At 46.5% G+C, this 22,820-nt stretch overlaps 2 protein-coding genes across 3 annotated transcripts in view; both read left to right on the top strand.

Annotated features, from left to right (window-relative positions):
* Hsdl1 (hydroxysteroid dehydrogenase like 1) overlaps positions 1-10,333 on the top strand; it is a 15,221-nt gene extending 4,888 nt beyond the window's left edge. For both annotated transcript variants that reach the window (XM_005345748.2, XM_026778703.1), the window contains exons 2-5: positions 2,782-3,007; positions 3,830-4,275; positions 4,440-4,667; positions 8,179-10,333. In XM_005345748.2, coding sequence (XP_005345805.1) covers positions 2,788-3,007; positions 3,830-4,275; positions 4,440-4,667; positions 8,179-8,277 — 993 coding nt within the window. In that variant the 5' untranslated portion in view covers positions 2,782-2,787 and the 3' untranslated portion in view covers positions 8,278-10,333. The remainder of the gene's footprint in view (positions 1-2,781; positions 3,008-3,829; positions 4,276-4,439; positions 4,668-8,178) is intronic.
* Positions 10,334-14,421: 4,088 nt separating this feature from the next.
* Mbtps1 (membrane bound transcription factor peptidase, site 1) overlaps positions 14,422-22,820 on the top strand; it is a 56,165-nt gene continuing 47,766 nt past the window's right edge. The window contains exon 1 of the mRNA XM_005345747.3: positions 14,422-14,542. The gene's annotated coding sequence lies outside the window, so the exon portion shown is untranslated. The remainder of the gene's footprint in view (positions 14,543-22,820) is intronic.

The raw sequence follows: 22,820 nt of genomic DNA, 5'->3' as shown, positions 1-22,820 counted from the left end.
TTTTTTTTTGGTTTTTCGAGACAGGGTTTCTCTGTGGCTTTGGAGCCTGTCCTGGAACTAGCTCTGTAGATCAGGCTGGTCTCGAACTCCCAGACATCCGCCTGCCTCTGCCTCCCGAGTACTTGGATTAAAGGCGTGCGCCACCATCGTCCGGTTTTGCATGGTGTTTCTTATGTCAAGACTCCAGCACACCAGGGATGTCAGTGCCTGTTTCTACGGAACACCTCACAGTTGGTGGGGCCATGGTCTCAGCAGTTCATGACAGTGGCTGGGGAAGGGTCTCCAGGGGGAAATGGAGAATCCTACCAAGCCTCCCAAATCATCCCCCTCCTTTAAGCCCCTCACGTTCCTGCTACTTCTGCCAGCGGTGAGAAAGTGTTGGGCACCTGGGTTCAACCAGGCCAGCCAGAATCTACCAGGCTTTGGGCGTGGCCTACACAGGCTGGTTGTTGTGGTGTGGAAAATTGAAGCAGGTGTTGTGGGGGGCTGAGGAAGGGTCTGGAGAGAGAGGGTGACCCTTCCACAGGCAGGTGTAGAGACCATAGCCAGGTGCTCTTAGGCAGTATAGATTGCTGTTGATCCCCCAGCTCACCTGGATGGAATGGAATTTTGTCCTTTCTGATGCTGTGTTCCTAAGAAGAGTCAGGACGAGGAAGGAATGCCCTCTCCACTGCCTGCAAGGCCAGGGGACTGTCCCCAGGCACATACTTTTTAGTTTTGCTTTGTTTTGAAAGCATTGGTCTTAGTTTTGCATAAACTGTTCCCAGCTGAGCCTGAGTTTTGTTTGTTTGTTGTTGGCTTCCTTTCCCCTTCGCAGCTGCCTCTCAGGGCAGAGCTGACCGCAAGAGGCTAAGAGAAAGAAGACTGGGGCTGACGGTGAGGAGAGCAGAACCCCGAGGTCAGCACCTTCTGCTGGATTTGCTGTACTGGTGTTCAGAGTCTTGGGAAAGCTGGGGCAGAAGGGCAGTAGCTCCATCTTTTCATCCCCCTCCCTCCGTTTTCTCTCCCTCTTTCTTTTCTTCCTCCCTTTCTTTACGGTGCTGGTGCTTGTAGTCAGGACTTCATGTTGAATAAGTGACTGAGTAACACTTTCACCCCCTCCCCATCCTTAGATATTTTTTCATTAAGTTCCAGGCTGGCTTTGAACTTCGATCTTCCCACTTTAGCCTCTCCAGTAGTTGATTTTTTTTTTTTTTTTAAGCAGTCTCTGTGTGTCCCTGGCTGGTCTAGAACTTACTATGTAAACCAGGCTGGCTTTGAACTCACAGAGAGCCACCTACCTCTGCCTTCCCAATGTTGGGATTAAAGGCATATACCACCAGTTCAGCTGGGGTCTGATTTTTTTTTCTTGTTTTTTATATTTTTATTTTTATTTTTTTTGGAGCAAGGTCTTATTATTTAAATAGCCCAGCTTTTTGGCCTCAAACTGGGACTCCTCCGTCCTCAGCCTCCCAAATTACGTGTCCACACCACTATACAGGTTGAGAATAGCTTTCAAAACATACTGTGACGTCAGCTTGATTTCTCCCACATGGTGGAAATGTGGAACGTACTGGGGAGAGTGCACTGTGTGCTCAGGGCCTCCGCAGCTTGCATGTCTTCTGTCTGGCTGCTGCTCAGTTTTCTCTTCATGCTTCCCTGTGCCTTGGGAGGCCATGTGCTCACAGGTTCCTGCTCGGTGGTTAGTGTGTTTCATTTTCCCTAGGCAAAACTTGATAGATCGCAAATTACATCACAGGAGACACAGAGGGCACTCACTCCATCCCCAAGACTTGTGCCATTTTTACCGCTGTGTTGACTGTTTCCAGGACTTCCCACCTCTCACTTTAAATGGATTTCCTTCCAGAAGTCATTCCCACAAGCTTTATGTTTTCTTTTCTGAGGGAGAGGGGGTGGTACTTAGAATCGAGTTGCCTGTGCAAGCCTCCACTGTCTTACTATGCATGTGAGCCTTCAGGCTCCTCTGGCCATCCAGTGTGCACTGGATCTGACTGCAGCGGCTCCTCTGCCCTGGTCCAGGATGGAGCACAGCCCTTGGTCATGCCATCAAGACTGTGCCTGGCCTCTGTCCACCTCTCCAGGGTCCCCTCTGCTCATAGGTTAAGATATCCAGATGAGCTTGCATTTTAATTGTTAAATGCCTGCCTCTGTCTTGGATCCTTAACACAATACTTGGGACGAGTCTGCCCTTTAGTGTTTGCTATGTACATACCTAGAAGAGGTGTGTGCGACTTTCTCAAACCTAGAGGCCAGGAGGGAAAATACCAGGCAAACCAAGTTAGTAACAGGCTGTATGTGTGTCTGTGTGTGTGTGTGTGGGGGGGGGGTGTTGCTCTGCTGTTGCAGGAGGGCATCATCATCTCGTGTTTTAGGGGTGCTCCTTTTATTTAATATTCATGTTTTCGGGGACCAAGGTCATATTCTGTCACTACTTGTGTTTATTCTACTTGTCACTGTTGAGGTAGTAGGTCCTCTGTACTTACTGGGGAGCTGGACACTTTCCAGCTTTCATCAGTGATAATCGTGCCTCCTGCAGCTCTGAAGTAGGGCACTCATGTTTCTATTTGTTCAGACTGCTTGTAGCTCCGAGTCGGGATTTTGGGAGGAATTCCATAGCCGAGTAGTTCTGTTGAATAATCTCTTGGAAGGCCAGCACTTCCTAAGCCACAGGTGTTAGACATGAGGTCATGCGGTGGTGACAGTCTCAGGTTGTGTGCCCTCAGAAGTTTGTTGCTCCTGAGGAAGTCCACAAAATGCAGCTCTCTCTTCTTTTCCCTGCAGGTTGCCATGGCTGCTGTTGACAGCTTCTACCTCTTGTACAGGGAGATCGCCAGGTCTTGCAATTGCTATATGGAAGCCCTGGCCTTGGTAGGAGCCTGGTACACAGCCAGAAAGAGCATCACCGTCATCTGTGACTTCTACAGCTTGATCAGGCTGCACTTCATCCCTCGCCTGGGGAGCAGGCCCGACCTCATCAAGCAGTATGGAAGATGGGCTGTCATCAGTGGTAACTTTATCTCAGCTCCAGTGGTCTTTCTCTTTGGGTTGTATTTTAAGTCAGTGTTTCCAGCAGGCAGCTATAGAATTTAAGTGGAGGCTTCTGCCTCCTGCTGAGACCTCATTCTGTGCTCTTCCCTTCTTCCCACTTCACTTCAGGGAGCCCTATCCTCCAAGGCATCCCCCTCATTACTCCAGCTCCTACTCCCCAGCTCCCCATTCCTGCCTCTCACAGTCTTTTCTGCTGTCTGTTTTGAAATTGTCCTTTGGGGTTGTCAAAGTTCTCAGAAATGCTTTATCTGTTTTGAATTGCATTGTGATGTATTTCTGTGTCCCAGAAAGCTCATCCTGACACCTAAGCAAGCCAGGGGTGAGATTGGAAGCAGATTCCACAGTATCCTACTCCAGCGGGCTGAGTGTGAGCAGTTCCTGGTCTGTCTGCCAGGGTAGCTTGGAGTGCATGCATGAGTGCATGCATTCGTGTGTGTGTATGTGTGTTGTGTGCATGCACACATGTGTGTGCCATGTGTACGTCTAAAGGCCTGGGAACAACTTTTGGGAGTCAGTTCTCTCCTTCCACCATGTGGGTCCTGGAGTTTGAACTCAGGTCATCAGGCTTAGCAGCAAGCACTGAGCCTCTGGCTAGTTCCTGCCTGAGTATCTTTAGCATTATGGTTCACCTTATCAATTTAGCATAGTCCTTTACTGACAGATGTTATGCATTTTCCCCCTAGTGTGTGATTTTCTCTGATGAGATCAACCGTGAGCAGTTCTGGTTCTCTGTAAGGATACCATGCTTCAACACACTCATGCCTCCTGGCTTGCCTTACAGGGGCCACAGATGGCATTGGGAAGGCCTATGCTGAGGAGTTAGCAAGCCGGGGACTCAACATGATCCTGATTGGCCAGGAAGAAGAGAAGCTGCAGGCTGTGGCCAAGCACATAGCTGATACCTATAGGGTGGAGACAGTTGTCATGGTGGCGGACTTCAGCAGAGGCCGGGAGATTTATGCTCCAATCCGAGAAGCCCTGAGAGACAGAGACATTGGCATCCTGGTGAATGACGTGGGTGCGTTCTACCCCTACCCCCAGTATTTCACCCAGATTCCTGAGGACACGCTCTGGGACATTGTGAATGTGAACATTGCGGCTGCAAGCTTGATGGTCCACATAGTGCTTCCAGGAATGGTGGAGAGAAGGAAGGGCGCCATCGTCACGGTGTCTTCTGGCTCCTGCTGCAAGCCTACACCACAGCTGGCGGCCTTTTCTGCATCCAAGGTCAGGCTCTTCTTCCTGTGGGATGGTCAGGGAGCAGTCAGCTCCTTTTGCTTATGCTGGCCATTTTCCCTGAGATGGGAATAGGCAAGTCTTTTGCTCCTGGGTTTTCTTTCAAGGTCCTTCTAGATTCAAAGTCCTCCCCTTCTGCCCCCCTCTCCCTTCAGGCCTACCTGGACCACTTCAGCCGAGCCCTGCAGTATGAGTACGCCTCTAAAGGGATCTTCGTGCAGAGTCTGATCCCCTTCCACGTGACCACCAGTGTGACTACGCCTGGCAGCTTCCTGCACAGGTGCCCGTGGCTGGCACCTTCGCCGAGAGTGTATGCTCAGCACGCGGTGTCGACCCTGGGCATTTCGAAAAGGACCACAGGCTACTGGTCCCACTCTATTCAGGTAGCCCCATGCCTTCAGGGCAAACGCTCTGTCAGCCATGCCAGGGACCGAGGGTTGGGAATCCTTGCTCACACCTCACATTCTCAGTGATTGCGCTTACAGCTCTAGATGCTCATGTGTGGGGATTACTGTAACGATTTTCAAGTTTTCTCATTTTCCCCCAAAACATGATATAGGCTACTTTGGTGCATGGGGGGAATGTGAAGCTACTTGGTGCTTGAATAGGGATTTCAGTGCAGAGATATTGGTGATGCCCAAAGGGGAAGTGCTATGTGCACAGTCCAGTTCAGGAAGCCCTAAGATAGGGCCGTAAGTGTATCACCATCATGTCAAGTAAATCTCCATGTATTCCTGGATTTGTTTACTCAGGAAACATAGACTGTTTCCTAAGATTTTTTGTTGTTGTTGTTGAGACAAAATAAAGATCTTTTTAATTTTTAGAAACAGGGTTTCTCTGTGTAACAGCCCTAGCTGCCCTGGAATTAGCTCTTGTAGACCAGGCTGACCTTGGACTCACAGAGACCCACCTGCCTCAGTGTACACCACCACTGCCTGGACAAAACAAATATCTTAAGAGTATTTAGGGGCCAGCCAGATGGTTCAACAGGTTAAGGTGCTTGCCACCAGGCCTGATGATCTAAGTTTGATCTCCGAGACCCACGTGGTGGAAGAGCTCTGCCTCCCACAAGGTGTCCTCAGAGCTCTACACACACCACGGTGCGTGCGCACACACACAAATCAGTGTAATTAAAAATATTTTGAAATATATTTGAGCTTCTGTCAGGTGTGGTGGCTCATGCCTTTAATCCCAGCACTTAGGAGGCAGAGGCAGGTGAGTTCAAAGCCAGCCTGGTCTACAAAGTGAGTTCTAGAACAGCCAGAGCTGTTACACAGAGAAGCCCTGTCTTGAAAAACCAAAAAAAAGAAAAAAAAGAAAAAAATTTGAACTTTATGAAATATTTAAAATTACAATTTTAATCACAAGGGGCAGTAACTAAAGATTTATAGTAATTTGTTTCTTATTATCTGGACTAGAAATAGATGTTACTAGATTTAGATTTTACTGAGCATTTTTGATTATGAGTTAAATACTTCGGGGGCTATTGCACATCAAGATAATTTAGTTTACTATGACAAAATAAATGTGAGCAAATCAACAGATAATTCTTATATTCGTCTAAAGGCTCAGAACTATAGGTTTGTCTAAAATGCTGTCTTGGTAGCTCTTTCTGAGTCTGTATTTCTCAAGAACTGAGCAAAGAAACCTGAAAAGTAGTTTAAGGCTAGAAATGGTAGCCCAGCCATCTCTTCAGTAGGCAGGAGGATCTCAACTTAGGGTCAGCCCGGCCTATGTAGTGAGACCTTTTCTTTCTTGAAACAAAAACAAAAAGTGAAAAGTGGCTCCAAGGCCTTAAAGTTGTCTTGGAGATGCAGCCATGAGAACAAATCATGACGAAATATTTTGACCATATCTGAAACACCAACATCTTAATGGCAGGTGGATTTGGTCCACGTTAATGAACTCTAGAATGTATTCTTCACCTAAGTGGAGGCTTATAATCCCGGCTGCTTTGGAGGCTGCAGCAGAAGGATTGCAAAGCCTGCCTGAAATGTAGAGTGAGTTCAAGGCCAGCTTGGGCAACTTATCAAGACCTTGTCTCAAAATAGAAAAAGTTTAAAATGAGAGAGAGAGAGAGAGAGAGAGAGAGAGAGAGAGAGAGAGAACGAGAGAGAACGAACACTAGGGATGTTGCTCAGTGCTTGACTGCTTGCTTAGGAAGCATGGAGCCCTAAATTCTATGTATTTTTAAATGTACTTTAATGTATTTTCTGCCAGGAGAGTCTATGATGCTATTTAGTGCTCAGAGTAGTTTTCTGTACAGAGCTGTTAAAACTTTAAGTTTTCAACCTTGCTAGTCTGTTTCTTTTGTCTTTTTCCCCACTAATTTTTAGGGTGATGCCCTTTTAAAGCATTTTGAAATTTTAATTTTATGTGTTTACATATGTTTCTCTGGGTATGTGCACATGATTGCAGTGCCCACAGAGGTCATAAGAGAGTGTCAGATCCCCTGGAGCTGGAGTTCTGGGTAGTTGGGGTCTGTCTGATGTTTGCTGGGAACTGAACTCCAGTCTTCTTGAAGAGCAGCCAGCTCTCTTAACCACTGGACCATCTCTCCAGCCAGTTTCTGTTTTACAGCACAGATAATTCATCCACTGCTGTCTTGACCATGCTGTACTTCTCTATTGGCTCTGGCTGGGACTTTTCCCTTGTTGTTATTGCTTCCTCTGAATGCAATTTCCCAGGGTCACAAAGGGCTCAGTTTTATGAAGATTTCAACTCCCTGTCATTCTTTAGCTCTAAGAAACAGATTGGGGATTTGTCATAGGAATGGTACAGTGTCTCACTCCAGTTGGCCTCCTGTGGGTGTTTAGTGAGAACGGTGTTCTGCATTTGTTTGTTGCTGGGAGGAGGAAGTGGATAGCAGACATGCATGGTGGATCTCTGCTCAAGCGGTGAACATCACGTTAGTGGTGTGTCCTGCCTGGAGATGTGTAACACAGTGATAGATGGAGCAGGAGGGGAGGAAGCGTTGGTGCCACTCTGGTCCAGATGGGTGGCTGCTGGAGAAGAGGTCATCAGGCATGATGGAAGCTAGTGGGACCAGGGTCCTGGGGACTTGTGCAGAGAAGCTGAGGTGGCAGTTACACAGGTGGGCATCCAGGTGAGGGACTTGTATTGGAGACAGGTTTGCAGGTTGGCAGTGTTTGATAACGCCATACAGAGAGCATGTAAGGAGAAGAACCAGGCAAGAGTCTCAGCATGGCAGGACAAAGGAGGAAAGAGGTCTAGCCTAGATGAGGATGACTGAGGGAAGCCTGGTGGAGATGGACAAGACCCTTCCTCAGTGGCTCCAGTGCGCCCAATTCCCAGCAGCTCAGTTCTGCCACGGGAAGAACTTGGATTGGAGGGCAGAGTTGAAATCTTCATAAAACTGAGCCCTTTGTGACCCTGGGAAATTGCATTCAGAGGAAGCAATAACTACAAGGGAAAAGTCCCAGCCAGAGCCAATAGAGAAGTACAGCATGGTCAAGACAGCAGTGGATGAATTATCTGTGCTGTGAGCCATTCCCAGGTCCTCCCAAGGGACCCCCATAAGACTCCTTTCATCTCCTTGGATGTAGATGAAATCCTGTTCAGGGTGGTACAGCTTTAGCTTCTCTTGGATTTAGAATGATTTACTTAAGACATATGTTCCCAGGAGCATGCAGAAAGGGAGTGGGCACTGATGGTGGGCATCATGATGGGGCATCTTGTCTTTGTTCTGCCTTGACTGAGTTGCAGTGACTACCCTATGCAGAAGCAAACCTCAGTATGGAAAGGGCCCAGAGACTGTTTAATGCAGTCACTAGATGTCTGTTAACAGGGCTAGATCCCATACTGATCTGTACCCTTATTTCTTCAGCTTTGATGGTTTAGGATTCTAACCATGTCTCTCTCTTTCATTTGTAGTTTCTTTTCGCACAGTATATGCCTGAGTGGCTCTGGGTGTGGGGAGCAAACCTTCTCAACCGCTCCCTACGGAAAGAGGCCTTATCTTGCCAAGCCTGAATCTGGAAGCTTTGGAGAAGCTGGGCCAAGCCACAGTAACCTGCAGTATTCCGGCATTTGGAAAACACATGTAGTTCACCTGCATATTGTCTCTTCCTGAGTACCTAGTGTGTTACCATCTTTCATGAGGCCGACTTTCAGTCTGTGAGAAAAACCTCAGGGACCACATGGGTGGCCCAGGGCACGTAGTCACAAAGCCTGAGAACAGAACAGAAGGCTTCCCTAGCACTTAGAATGTGACTGGCCAGCTCCTGGAAGGAGCTGGTTTCCTCTTATAGGTGATTATAGTATTGGCTTTCATGCTGGTTCATTATGCTGGGCATGGTGGCTCATGCCTTTAGTCCCAGCACTCGGGAGGTAGAGACAGGTGGATCTTTGGGAGTTTGTCTGGGCTATAGTTTCGGGCCAGCCAGGGATATATAGTTAAAACCTATCTCAAAAGAAAATATATAATAATGTTCATCAGGAAGACAACAGAAAAGTGTTATTTTCTAACTGTGAACTGTGAGTGCAGGTGGTATAAGCAGTAGATGTGTGTGTCACACCATATAGCTCCATGTGGGGGCATGTGTGTGCACGCTGTCTTTCCCTATGGTCCCCCTAGAACCATGTGTGTACTGTGTGCTGTGTGTCTGAGCAATGTTGTTGATATGACTTTAATAGAGTCTTTGTCAGGACGAGGTAATGGGGAGCCTTACCATATTAAAGGTCCAGGTTACTCCTTTTCACGTGGTAAAAGCCTGCCCAGCTCTGTCGTGGGCTTAACCATGTCTGATGCTGCTTCCTTTGCGTGGTTTTTGTCTAATTCTATGGGAGGGTTTCATTTCTAGATTGGAATACATAATGGGTTGTCTTGATTTCTAAGGTAAAATTGTGGCTAAGGAGTGATTTCTCAGTACATCCATGTTGTAACTGCTTATAGCTGGTTTTCATATACTTTTCTATGTAACCCAATTTCATCCCAGGAGCACTGTTGATAAAATCAAGTGTTTGTAGAATAGTGGTTAAAATATAAGCAACGTTCATGTGTGTCATGTGGTATTGTGGAAATGGTGTTAGAAACTCATTTTTGGCCTGTGTAATGAATGTATACATTATAGGGAATGCCTTTATTGGTGTGAAGATAATTTACACAAACCCCCACAATATGGGTGAGCACTGAAACTTACTGTGTTTAATTTGGTCTTATAAAACCAATCACTTATAAGGGTTTTACAGCTGGCACTTGGGAATTCATAGGTCATGGCATCGAGTGCAGAATGGAGGGATGTGGCGCTTAACATTGTAGTGCTGATGCTGTGCCTGGATGAAAATGGGTGAGATGCTGGGACTTGTGTAGAATTATTTTAGGTGACATTCCATCATCTGTAGGCCCTGTGTGCTTTTATGTTGAATATGCGCTTTGCCCACGACATCCCCTGTGGCATTTCTAGCTGGGCCTCAGATCCAGAAGGTTGAAATTCTTCCTGTCCTCAATTATGTCTTCAAAACATGTGCAGAACCCCACGCTTGGAGGTAATGGCAGGAGACCAGTGGTTGGAAGCTTCTGTTGTACTGAAGGAACTTGGGTGAATATGTGATAAGCAACAGCAATTCCGCTTGAAACATCACCAGGCGTGATCCCATGGGGGTGGGGGGAGGCAGGAGACTCAGGAGTTCAAGGCTATCATGGAGCACATAGTGAAACCACGGTTCAGGAAGCAGAAACCATAGCAGGAACACACTGTCGTTCTGTGTGAGTTCCTGTGGTCCAGTATGCAGACTTGTCAGCTACACCGCAGAGCTCTTGCTATGACTGTAGTGATGCCCCTCAGCAGGACTCAGCTAGAACACTGCTGCAGACTCAGAGCACAGTGATCCATGGCGCCAGCAGAAGACCAACAGGCATCCTTAGGCTTCCAAGCTTTCAGACTCAGCCCCTCCGCTGAGAGTTACTCTTCTCACTGTGGACATGGTGGGTTTTTGTTTGTTTGTTTGAACCAAGGAAGGAGGAGCTCTGAACTTGAACCTTTGTAACTTACCCTGTGAATTGAAATGTATCAATAAAAGCATCACTGTTTCCTTCAGAAGGTGTCACTGCCTTGTCCCTTGTAGACAGGATGAGCAGAAGTTGACACCTGTGACTGTCACTGATTAAACAGCAGGGCGCACATCAATGTGCCCACTGCCTGCAGAGCACCCGAAGGATCTTGCTCTTATCTGCTGATGGCTGAGTAGGTGAGGATGGGTTATGGACTTGGCATGATGAGTGTGGGTCACTCATCATGAGCCATTTTAATTTTGTGGTGGGTACAAAAGCCAGTTGTAGTAGGTTTTAAAAAGTGGGAAGAAAAAAATGAGAACAGGTAAAGTTATGAACAGTTTTTCTTAACATTTGTTTTTTATTTCATTATGTGTATATTTGTGAGGCTGCGTGAGTGTGTGTGCACCATGTGCATACAGATGCTGTTGGGGGCCAGAGGGCAGCAGATTCCCTGGAACTGGACCTATACATGGTTATGAGCTACTATGTGGGTGGTGGGGTTCAAACCTGGGTCCTCGAGACTTCTCTCCAGTCCCTAAGGTTTTATTTTTCTTTGTATTTATATATCTGTGAGTGTATGCCACATGTGTGCAGGTGCCCACAGAGACCAGAAGAAAGAGTCAGATGTCTGGACAGAAGTTACAGTTACCTGATGTGGGTGCTGGGCATGAACTCAAGTCCTTGGAAGAGCAGTAAGTGCTCTTAACCACTGAACTCTCCAGCCCCCTGACCAGCTGTTTTTTGTTGTTTTCCTCAGTGATGTAAAATCTCCATATATGAGAACTAGAGGGTTGGTGGTGTCTCCTCAGACCTGATGATCCACGCCCTCAGCCTCTACTCCTGTCCACCCACAGTGAGCTGGACACAGTCCCTGACTTAGGACTGACGGTGCCTCCTATGTGCTTTGAGTTTTGACATGTTTCCAGGAGAGTGGTATATGCAGTTTCAACACTCAGTGCTGGACAGCTGTGGCTCTGGCAACTGTGTGGTCCCTTGGTTACCCAGCAGTTATCCCCTGGTACCTGTGTGAGATCAGCACTGGGAGCCCCATGGACACCACAATCTGATGATGCTTCAGGTCCTTGGCTCAAAGGAAATAGCGTTTGCAGGTAACTGCACAGGTCCTCTGCATGCTTGAATTCTCTCTAGATTATAACACTGGACATACATGAACACAGTGTATTATGGACTCAACACACCTTCCCAGTGAGAAGTCACTCCAGCAATTAGAGACTAATAAAGGAAACTAGTAATAGCATGGGACTGGTTCTAGCTACTGCCCCAAAGGGAACCAGCTCTGGACAGAAATCCCCATTGGTTTCAGTAGTTTCAGGGCTCCCAGTTGCAGTTCAGTCCCAAAGTGTGGCTGTTCGGATGAATGGGGAGATTTACAATACAGCCATTATCAGTTACCCTGAGACAGCTGCTAGGCTGTTAACCAGGGCCACCCTGCCTCTCAGCAGAAAATCTCTCTTCTGCTTAAGAGGACGTAGACTTAATGAGAGCCAGTTCAGTGGCGCTGTAACCCAGTGCTGTCCTTCGGAAGGTCCAACAGAAGCATGTTCTTTGATATGGAAGTGTTCCTGAGGGCTAGCCGTGAGCCTGGCTGTTTCCTTTTGTTATGGCTCTGCAGGTGGCATTCTTAGTGAACAAATCTTAACAGAAACACTCAGCACCCTAAACTAACAAGCGTTGCTTTCCTACAGTTTGGTGAGCAAGCTACTCAGCCTCGAGCATTCCTTTAGCTAAAGTCTGCTGTGTGTAACTCAATCTTTCCTAAGCAGGCTTAACAGATCCGTTATACCATCAACTTACGGTTCCTAGTTTCTCCTGCATCAGCAAAAGGCTTCTAGCTCCTGGGATCCAGGTAGCGGAGTGACTTGACCCCCTTGGGAGAGTGGTGACGTAGTAGGGAGTACTGCAGGAGAGCAAGACTGAAGTTCTTGCCAGTGGGCAGGCAGTAGGGTCTCTGCATAGCATCTCACGCAAGATGGGCTATCCATGGGATATGCTGGAGCCTGGGAACAAATGCAGTATGTTTTCAAGGTGTGGGGCTACATCTGCAGACCATATGTCTGCCTCAAGATAGCCTTTAAAAAATGTGTATGCCGGGCGGTGGTGCCGCACGCCTTTAATCCCAGCACTTGGGAGGCAGAGGCAGGCGGATCTCTGTGAGTTCGAGACCAGCCTGGTCTACAAGAGCTAGTTCCAGGACAGGCTCCAAAACCACAGAGAAACCCTGTCTCGAAAAACCAAAAAAAAAAAAAAAAAAAAAAAAAAAAAAAAAAAAGTGTATGTCTATGTGCGCATGTGCACAGGAGTACAGGTGCCCACAAAGGCCCAAAACATCAGATCCCCTGAAGCTGGAGTTACAGGTAGGTTGTGAGCTGCCTAATGTGGCTGCAGGATCTAAACTTGGGTCCTCTACAGGAGTAGTGTGCCGTTTTACATGCACCCCCCCCCCACACACACAGTATTTCGAGACAGAGCTCTCTGGCTGTCCTGGAACTCGCTCTGTAGACCAGGCTGGCCTGAAACCCAGAGATCCACCTGCCTTGCCTGAGTGCTGGGATTAAAGGTGTGCACCATCATGCCTGGTTTATGTGAATTCTTAACGGCTGAGTCATCTCTCGTGCTTCCAAATTGAACTTTCTGAAGGAGCACCTGAGGAGCAAAGCACAAGGAGCTCTGCACGGGGTCTCCTCTGCACCCTGCTCCAGATCCTCTTTCAGGAAGATTGCTCAGCTGCTGATTCCAATGAACAACCCAATTTCTACACCAGGCTTGGTAGTCAAGGCCCATCTCCTGAGGGTGTGAGCCTGGGACTCTAGGTTGGCTTGTGGCCTCCACCATTTTATTCGGTTCAGTCACATCACCCAAGCATGCTGGCTGTCCACACATAGGCTGTGCCAGGGCCAACTGTGGTCCAACTCAGTACTAAATTAAGGCTGAGACTAGGTCTATCCTACTACATTTTGCCAGGCAGACTTTCACCCTGGCTGTTTTGTTCAAAACGGTAAATATTTGGTCTTATAAAAGCCCTTCCTGTTTTCCAAGGTGCAGACAGCCCTGGCAGTAGTTACAAACCGGGTCATCAGAGGCCATCCCGGCTGCTGGATCCACGGGCTAGTTTAGGAGAACATATAGATTTAGTTCATCTCAACAGCAATGGTGTTAGTTTAGGTGGGTGCACAGACCCAGGCCACTGGAAGCCTTCAGGCGCTGGGGTCATGATTTAGCAGGATCCATAGACCCTGGCCACGAAGCTGGGGCTGTAGAACTTTAAGACAATTCTGAAGCCATTTCTGACAACTCTCAGTCTCAGCAGTAATGCTCCCCGCTTCACCCCTGGGAACCAAGGACCTAACAATTGCCCACACACTGAAATGTTGGGAACTTTCCATCATCTCCCTGAGTCCTTGTGAATGTTCTCCAAATAGAACTCAGTTATTGAATAGGGGCAAGATAACCCTTAGGTATCGACTCAGTGACTGATGTTTTGACTTAGGCCCTGGGAAAGGGGCAAAGTGACCCTCAAAAGTTTTTCCTTACCTCATCTGATCTGGCAACCACTCTCCAGCCAATTATTGGTAATAGCCCTTTGTATAAACCAATCATAAGTTAAAGAACAATCCCCAGACACCCCTCCATTCTGTGGTTTTCCCCTTTAAAAATAGACTGTTACAGACATTCAGGGTCTTCTAGCCTCCCGAATGCTGGAGGACCCTGTCATGGCAGAATTAATAAAATCCTCATGCTTTTACATCAGCTGTGATGTGAGAGATGGTCTCTTGGGGGCGGCGGCGGCGACTCCGACTCCGACTCCTCCTCCTCCTCGGTGATTGGACGCTAGGGTCCAACAGGGCTATGGACGTAGTTCAGGAGTTCGCGCTCGCAACGGCAGGTCCCTTTTCCCACTTTTCAGGCCAGCAAGCCGGCCGCCGCCCACCATAAGACCCGGTGTCTCCCCATCGCTAGAGCGCGATCCGACCTCGCTCCGCCCCAGGGCCGCAAATGTCGCGAGATCTCTGGACCTCCTCACCTCTGGCGCCCGGACGTCGGGAGCGCGCACGCAGGTCGCGGGCGCGCGGGGCACGCCAGGCCGTTGCTCCTGTCCCACCTCAGCGGCGTGGTCTCGCGAGACTTGCGAGTAAACATCCCCCGAATGGAGAGTCACGGCGTGTTGGCGGCGGAGGCGCCGTTCCCCTCGGCCCGCCGACCTTGAGCCTGAGGCGAACGCAGGTATGTCAGTCGGCCGCGGGCGAGAGCTGGCCGCGCCCTAGACCCGGCCGCTCGTTCCCCCGCGTGGGGGCCGCCGGCCACCGCTGTGGCTTCGCCAGAAATTCGCCCGGAGCAGGCGGAGCGGCGGCCTGGCCTGCGCCTGCGCGCCGTGGTGCGCACGCGCCGCCCTCCTCTGCAGGGCCCTGCGGTTGCGAGCCCCAGGGAGCGGGCCTGCAGTCCGTGCACGTTAAGGTTCATATTGGCATTTACTGTAGGTTTTTTTGTTTTGTTTTGTTTTGTTTTGTTTTTCCCGAGTGGCGCTTTGAGGTGACAGGAGGAACAGATTGATCCTGGGTGCCAGCCTCTAGATTAGGAAGCGAAAGAGAAGCCGGACGGAGAGAAAAGCAGTTCCTTCCATTAAAATCTGCACGACTACTTTTTACACGGGGGAAAAAACATAGTATTTGAGACAAAGTCTAATTATAGCTCAAGCTGGCTTCGAGCTCTTGATCCTCCTTCCGCCTCTGGTGTTGGAATTAAAAACGTGCCCCTCCACACCTCCCTTACCGTTAGTTATCACAGGGTCACGTAAGTGTTACTGCTCAGTGTCAGCACTATAAGCCACTTGGAGAACCACTCCCGAGACCCCGGGGACCCTGTTGTCGTCAGTGTCCATGTTCAGTCTGCGGATCACCAGTATACTGTCTTTTTCGACTTGCCTTATGGGAATCGTCAGGAGTCACGCGTAGCCTTTTGTGCCTGGTTTCTTGGTGCCCTAGTTCCAGAATTCATCTTGTCGCATGAATCAGTCCTTTTTTTTTTTTTTTTTTTTTTTACGGTTGTAGCATGAATCATTTCATCCTCTTTATGGATAAATGATATTCCATTGTATAACAGCTCACATCCCTCCCACCTCCATTTATGTGGAACACTCTTTGCCACGGAAATTTTATCCTCTAGTATGTGACACATTTGGCCCCAGAGCTGTTTTATTTTATTTTTTTCTGGGACGTGGCTACCTGAGCTGCACTCGTACCCATTAGGACCCCGCAGCCCTCAGACATCCTGCATAAGCAAGAGTTGACTGTTACTGTTCAAAAAGGTGATGTAGTGTTGGCAGCTCCCCCCAACCCCGTCACCTAGGAATGAAGGAGGGTGTTTTCTAGTCAGTTTCTTGTTGCCATCATGTCCTTATATTCTTTGATTCTAGTCTGACGGTTCGGGAAGAGAGAGAGAGAGAGAGAGAGAGAGAGAGTGTGTGTGTGCGCGCGCGCGTGCGTGCGCGCGCGTACTTGAATATGGAGGCCAGAGCTCTATAGGAGTCTCATTGTTCGTGCACCTCCCTAGTTTTTTGAGACAGGGACTCTGAACTGGTCAGTGCCCCCAGAGATGGTTCTGTCTCTGCCTCCCCGTGCTGGGATTGTGGGTATGCACTGCCACGCTCAGCTTTTTGTGTAAATTTTGGGAATCTGAATTCAAGTCCTCGTGCCTCCTGGATCATTCCCCCCAGGTCCTTCAAGGAGTGTTTTTAGTGGTTTCTTTTGGGGAGGAAGTTGTACATCATTAGCAACTTTTTAAAAATGATTTATGTATTTATTTTCATTTTATGTGCACTGGTGTTTTGCCTGCATACATGTTTGTCTCTTTGAGGTGTTGGCTCCCCTGGAACTGGAGTTAAAGACAGTTGCGAGGTGCCATGTGGGTGCTGGGAATTGAACCTGGGTCCTCTAAAAGAGCAGCCAGTGCTCTTAACTGCTGAGCCATCTCTCCAGCCCCCTATTAGCAACTCTTTTTTTTTTTTTTTTTTTGGTTTTTCGAGACAGGGTTTCTCTGTGGCTTTGGAGCCTGTCCTGGAACTAGCTCTTGTAGACCAGGCTGGTCTCGAACTCACAGAGATCCGCCTGCCCTATTAGCAACTCTTGATTGCTAATTACTGTTTCCTTTCTGAGGTGGTATAGATGGGTTCAGAACCAGTGATCTGAAATTCTAAGAAGTTCAGATTCTGGGGCTGGAGAGATAGCTCAGTGGTTAAGAGCACTGCCTGCTCTTCCAGACGTTCTGAGTTCAATTCCCAGCAACCACATGGTGGCTCACAACCATCTGTAATGAGATCTGGTGCCCTCTTCTGGCCTGCAGGAATGCATGCAGGTAGAACATGGTATACATAATAAATAAAACTTTAAAAAAAAGTTCAGATTTTGGGAGGTGACAGACTGAGGCACAGTCTGTTTTGATTCACAAACCTATGTATGTATGATATGTATAGGTGCACATGTGCCACAGCACACTTGTGGAGGTCAGAGGACAAGTGTGGAGTTGGTTCTCTTTTCTCACCTAAATTTATGGGGGTTCCAGGGATCAAACTCAGGTCATCAGGTTAGCATAGTATAGTAAGTGTCTTTACCCATGGGACTGTCTGACCAGCCCTTTTAATCATTTTTATTGTTATTTACTTATTTTATGTGTGTGAGAGTTTTGCCTGTATGTATGTGTGTGCGCCACTGCCTGAGGAGACCAGAAGAGGGCATCAAATCCCTTGGAACTGGCATTATAGACAGTTGTGAGCAATGAGGATACTGGGAATAGAACCCCATCCTCTGGAAGAGCACCAAGTACTCTTTACCATTGAGTCATCTCTCCAAACTCAGGCTCTATTAATTTTGACAATGGTTTTTTTTTTTCACCCTTAAGAAAATGCGTTCCAGATAAAATGAGGAGAGTAGGAAGTTTGGTGGCACAATCTGTGTTTGGCTGGTACCTGTTAAATGTCTGGGGACTGGGAGAGACTGCTGAGAGCCAAGAGCACACTCTGCAGGGACAGGCAGAAAATGCTTCGGCTTCTCTGTTCACACAGTGCTGACTGACGGCTCCTTGAGACCTCCATATGCACCTTTATTTTAAGAGAGTATCTTCTGACACTGCTTAATTGTTAGCCCGTTAAACAGTGGGAATACAGCCAAGTGTGCAATTAAGTTACAAAAGAAATCGTTTTCCAGCCAACTTTTAATTAAATTGAATAGTACCCTTTCATGGTTTAAACAGCCTTCACTGGAGTTATTTCAGTAAACTAGTTTATTAAGAGGGAGGGCATAGTGACATAATTAGATGACTGTGATAAGGGTCATTTCCTTTCATCTGAATTAGATTTTAAAGTTATATTCAAGCAAATAACTTCAGATATATTTAAATTATACCCAGGACTATAATCTTGGTGATGTTCTCTTACTTTTCACATTGTAAGTAGAATTTCAGAGCTGCAAGGGGACATTAGCTGCCTCTTGTAGCTTGCTCTCCTTCTCCCTCTTACACATGCACCCTGCCGCATCCGTTCTTGATGTGCAGGTGTCTTTTCCATTCAGTATTTGATGTTGGACTCATCTTGGGTTCATCTATGAGTGGTGTAGTCATGCTCATGTTAAACCGTTGGTGGAAGGCCTATCTTTTGGGTGTGCTTTTTGTAGAAGATAACCAGGTCTTCTACAAGGATGCCTGGGAATTAAGTCTGATCAACACTTGTTAGATTCAGGGGCAGCCTCAAGAGGTCCTACAAGTTAGTATGCCTATGAAGTTTCTAGAAGGAACAGTGACCTCCCTTAGCTGGGAAGGCTACTGTAGAGAAATTGTGGAAACAGCCTTTTGGAGAGAATTAGTTTAAGATCACTCTGTATTTCAAAATAGTTAAGTCTGACATGGTTGATTTTTGTTGTTCTGTTTTTATGTTTTTTTTTTTTTGAGACAGGATTTCTTTATGTAGCTTTTTTTTTAAATTTATTTATTATGTACGTAGTGTTCTGGGCACCAGATCTTATTATAGATAGGTGTGAGCCATCATGTGGTTGCTGGGAATAGAACTCAGGACCTCCGGAACAGCAGCCAGTTCTCTTAACCTCTGAGACATCTTTCCAGCCCCCTTTATGTAGCTTTTTTTTTTTTTTTTTTCGTTTTTCGAGACAGGGTTTCTCTGTGGCTTTGGAGCCTGTCCTGGAACTAGCTCTTGTAGACCAGGCTGGTCTATGTAGCTTTTTGTTTTTATTTCGAGACAGGGTTTCATTATGTGGTGCTGACTGTCCTAGAACCATGTAGACCAGACTGGTCTTGAACTCGCAGAAATCATGCTTAGCAAACAGTTGAATTTTTGTGCTATCTTATCAGAAAATATGATTTCTTTCTTTAAAATTTATTTAAAATGATTTATTAAAAATAATAAACAGTATGATTTATCTATTTATAAAAATAATAAAAGCTATTTCTACACTGTAAAGAAAATGTAATAAAGTGGAAAAGGATAAGTCATCCTGCTAGAGGGATCATTTTGTTAGTTATCTTTTGATTATTTTTTTCCCTGTGTACATAGATGCATAAAAAACTTTTAAGATTAACTTCTATTTTTATCTTGCCTAAATGTATGTATGTGTACCATGTGCTTGCTTGGTGTCCACAAAGGTAAGATGAGAATGATAGAGATGGAGTTACAGATGGCTGTGAACCATTATGTGGGTGCTGGGAATCAAACCTATGTCCTCCACAAGAATAGCACGTACTCTTAATCTGAGCTATCTCTCCAACTCCATGAATGCATTTTAAAAGTCGGTTTGCCGGCACTTGGGAGGCAGAGGCAGTTGGATCTCTGAGTTTGAGGCCAGCCTGATCTACATAGTGAGTTCCAAAACAGCCAGGGCTATGTAGAGAGAATCTGTCTCCAAAACTGGAGTGGGGGTGGGGGCAGTTTAGTCCATTCTGTACATGAACTGGTTTCTTTAATACTTCATTAGCACATTCTCCTTTTCCTAGCACTAGCACAGACTGACATGCATTTCCTGTGTAAGTCAAGGTATTGACAGCTGGTTCTTTCTGGAGGCTCAGGAAAGAATCTAGTTCCTTCTGTTCATAGAAGCTACTTATAATCCTTGGCTCCTTGACTTCTTTCTAACAAAAGAACTAAACTCTGGAGTTTATCACCCCACCTGAACCACGCACCTGGCTGGATAGAAAGAGCTTATAGTGACTAGAGGATGGAGGATGCCTTTCCAGAGGGTGGTCATATCCTGCTGAGTCTTTGTTTAAAGTCACATTGGCTAGGTGTGGACATCTGTGGGGGACAATGATTCAGTCTGGCTCAAGGCACAGTTTGAAAAAATTGCTGCAGGGTATTCTATAGTTGAAGCAAACCGTAATCATTCCCCTGTCCCCTCTTATTGTATGCTTAGATAGTCTCTAATTTTTCCTCATTACAACCTTGCACCATATATCGTTGGATGTAAAGAGTGGGCTTCAGGCTCATGCATGTTGGACTGAATTCCTAGGGAGCATTTTCAAAACAGTAGACTCTTTCTCTCTGAAGACTGTGAACCAGACTCTGGGGTGCCCAGGTACCTTTCCCACTCAACAACAGGATATAGGAGCAACAAGGGCCTCCCTCCTTTAGGAATCAATTTTCTCACCGAAAAGTGGGGATAATAACAGGATGTTATGAGGGTTATATGAGTTGTTATAAGACAATGAATTTGAATCTCAATTGCCACCAAGAAATGCTCATTGAGTGTTAAGTTTTTATTCCTGGTCAGGAATCTTTCTATGTCAGTATTAAGGGCTTAGTGCATATTGACAAATGGTTTGGAGATTAAAAAATCATTAATTACATGAAAATATTTGCTAAATTTGTTGAATTACTAAGTATGAGTTGTATTTTAGGTGCTTCAGCTTTTTTTTGTTTTCAGAAAGAAAGTTACTTGTTTTTTTATTTTTGTTTGTTTTGGGCTTTTTACAGTGTAAATGGTAAAAGTATTAAAGCTAATTTGAACAAAATGGTTTTTTTTAAATATTTATTTAATTATTTATTATGTATACAATGTTCTGTCTGTGTGTATGACTGCAGGCCAGAAGAGGGCACCAGACCCCATTACAGATGGTTGTGCGCCACCATGTGGTTGCTGGGAATTGAACTCAGGACCTTTGGAAGAGCAGGCAATGTTCTTAACCTCTGAGCCATCTCTCCAGCCCTGAACAAAATGTTTTTGACTGAAGCCTTTCAGAAAACATTTCAGCTCTGTAGAGTAGAAGATAGGGTGTGCACTCCCTCCCCAGTGTCCCAATCCCTCATACTCAGCCATGTGGTGATTGAAATTCTTTGGGGTATCAGAGAGATGGCTAGTGGTTAAGAGCACTTGCAAGGAGCCTGGGTTCTGTTCCCAGGTCCTACATGGCAGGTCACAAACCAGCTGTAACTCTAGCAGCAGTGGATCCCATGCTGCCTTTTGGCCTCCATGGGCACTGCATGCTCATGGTACATATGTCCATGAACATTCGTACACGAGATAAAAGAAGACTTAAAAAACAAATTTTTTGGGATATGTCTATACTGAACATGCTTTGTTCTCTAAGGCAGAACCATTCAGCATTTACATTTTTGTAGGTACTAAAAGTAATCTGGTATAAATTGTAGAATATGGGTAGATGTGCGCAGTTTCTGTGAAAGTGTTGTGCTGTTTTATATAAAGGGTTTGCATAGTCTTAGTTTAGGGGTTGGGGGCTGGACCCTCAGTATATCCCCATGGTCAGCTGCACTCCGCATTTCATGTTAGCCAGTGTTAGCTATCGCCCTGCTCTGGGTGACACTGTACAACCCATGAGTGTTAGGTTGCTGCATGAAATGGCCCTTGGGATTCATCTGATGCATCCTCATGTTTTGATTGCTGCAAAAACTTTGGGGGGAACCTCAGAAATAGACAGGGCTCTTCTCAGTGCCACTGCTGGGGGAGGGGTGGATTTGTCCTAGCTGGTTGGCTAGGATAATGTGGTGAAGTCACTCTTCCTCTTTGTAAATATGTATTTTAGTGGGAGGCATTTGAAACTATGTAAATAGCAGAGTTTTCCTTAAGCTTCCACTCTATTTGCATTGGAGACTGTTTTCCCATTTTGAATTTTTAAGGAGTTATGTTCTGTTACTCATATATTGTAAAACTCAGATTGTCCCAGATTTTGCTAGGGAGAGTCCCTCCACCCTGGCTCCTGGCAACATATTTCCATTCTCTGAGTGAGAACTGCTTCACTGTCTGGCACAAGGGGTTCCACAGTCATCTCATCTAGTCCCACCCATCCTTAAGCTGTCCCATCAAGGATCCCAACTTCTTTCCCTGGAGAGTGGTACTCAGCCATCTGGGCACAAGGTGGTGGGCTTCCTTCTTGGGGGTACAACACATGGCACTGCTGCTGTGTCTGTCCTCTTGGTAGATGGGATGTGTATTCAGATGTGCCCGTGTTTATTTCTCCATCTCTCTGAGTACATCTGAAAATCTTGAGCTCACACCAGTCTTTCAGTTTTGGCTCATACTGAATTAGTTTAGTTTTTGGTGGCCTTCTCTTCACACACTTCTCTTACTTTCTTGACTCCAGCTCTAACTGGGTCTCTGTGGCTTCCTTGTCCTCAACATACTAACTCAGAAAGTAAAGGACAAGTTAGTGGCATTCTTTCTCCCTGTGTGAACCTATGTATACACACCTGTCTAATGTCTACTTGCTATTAGCTAGTGAGCATGTCTTGTGGCTCCTGTTTACTACTTGGGGTCGTAGCTTGGACACCATAGGTTGTTGATACAGATGAATAGGTGTGTTACAGCGCTCAGAGTGCAGTCTCTTCTTTAAAAGCCCCACTGGACATGTCTGTGGGCTAGGATCTCTCTGGACACAGGCCCAAGAGCACAGGGGTTAGTGGTAAATGATTGGCTTCCTGTGCCCAGGCCCCATGCACTGTCTTCTAACAGTCGAGTCGTGAATTAAAAGCCATAAAGGAAAATTATTTGTGCCTTCTTCCAGGATTGGGAACCTGTAGAAACCTTAGGCTCTGTAATTTTCTACCTCATGCCAGTCACAGTAATGTCTTCTAAGAGCCTGGGCTTTTCACCTTTGAGAGCAATAAGTAGGTTACCTGTGTCTACACAGCAGAGCTGTTTTCATTTTCTGTCATTTTCAACTTGCTCATTTATCTCAGGAGACTTTTGTACCTGAAGCTGCTTCCTTCTTTCCTTACTTCCTTCTAGCACTGGGGGGTGTGGAGAGCAAGTTCCTGGAGTAGATGGGGTTGGTGGAGTGCAGTCAGACCAGGGCAACTTGTTCATTTAGTGTGACCTTTTTCTGGAAGAGATCAGTAACATTTTAAAAACATTTATTTTGCCAGGCGGTGGTGGCACACGCCTTTAATCCCAGCACTAGGGAGGCAGAGGCAGGCGGATCTCTGTGTGTTCGAGGCCAGCCTGGTCTACAAGAGCTAGTTCCAGGACAGGAACCAAAAAGCTACGGAGAA

Source organism: Microtus ochrogaster, chromosome 4 (assembly GCF_000317375.1).
Source record: "Microtus ochrogaster isolate Prairie Vole_2 chromosome 4, MicOch1.0, whole genome shotgun sequence".
NCBI classification, from domain to species: Eukaryota; Metazoa; Chordata; class Mammalia; order Rodentia; family Cricetidae; genus Microtus; species Microtus ochrogaster.
This window is presented reverse-complemented; position numbering and strand designations above follow the sequence as displayed.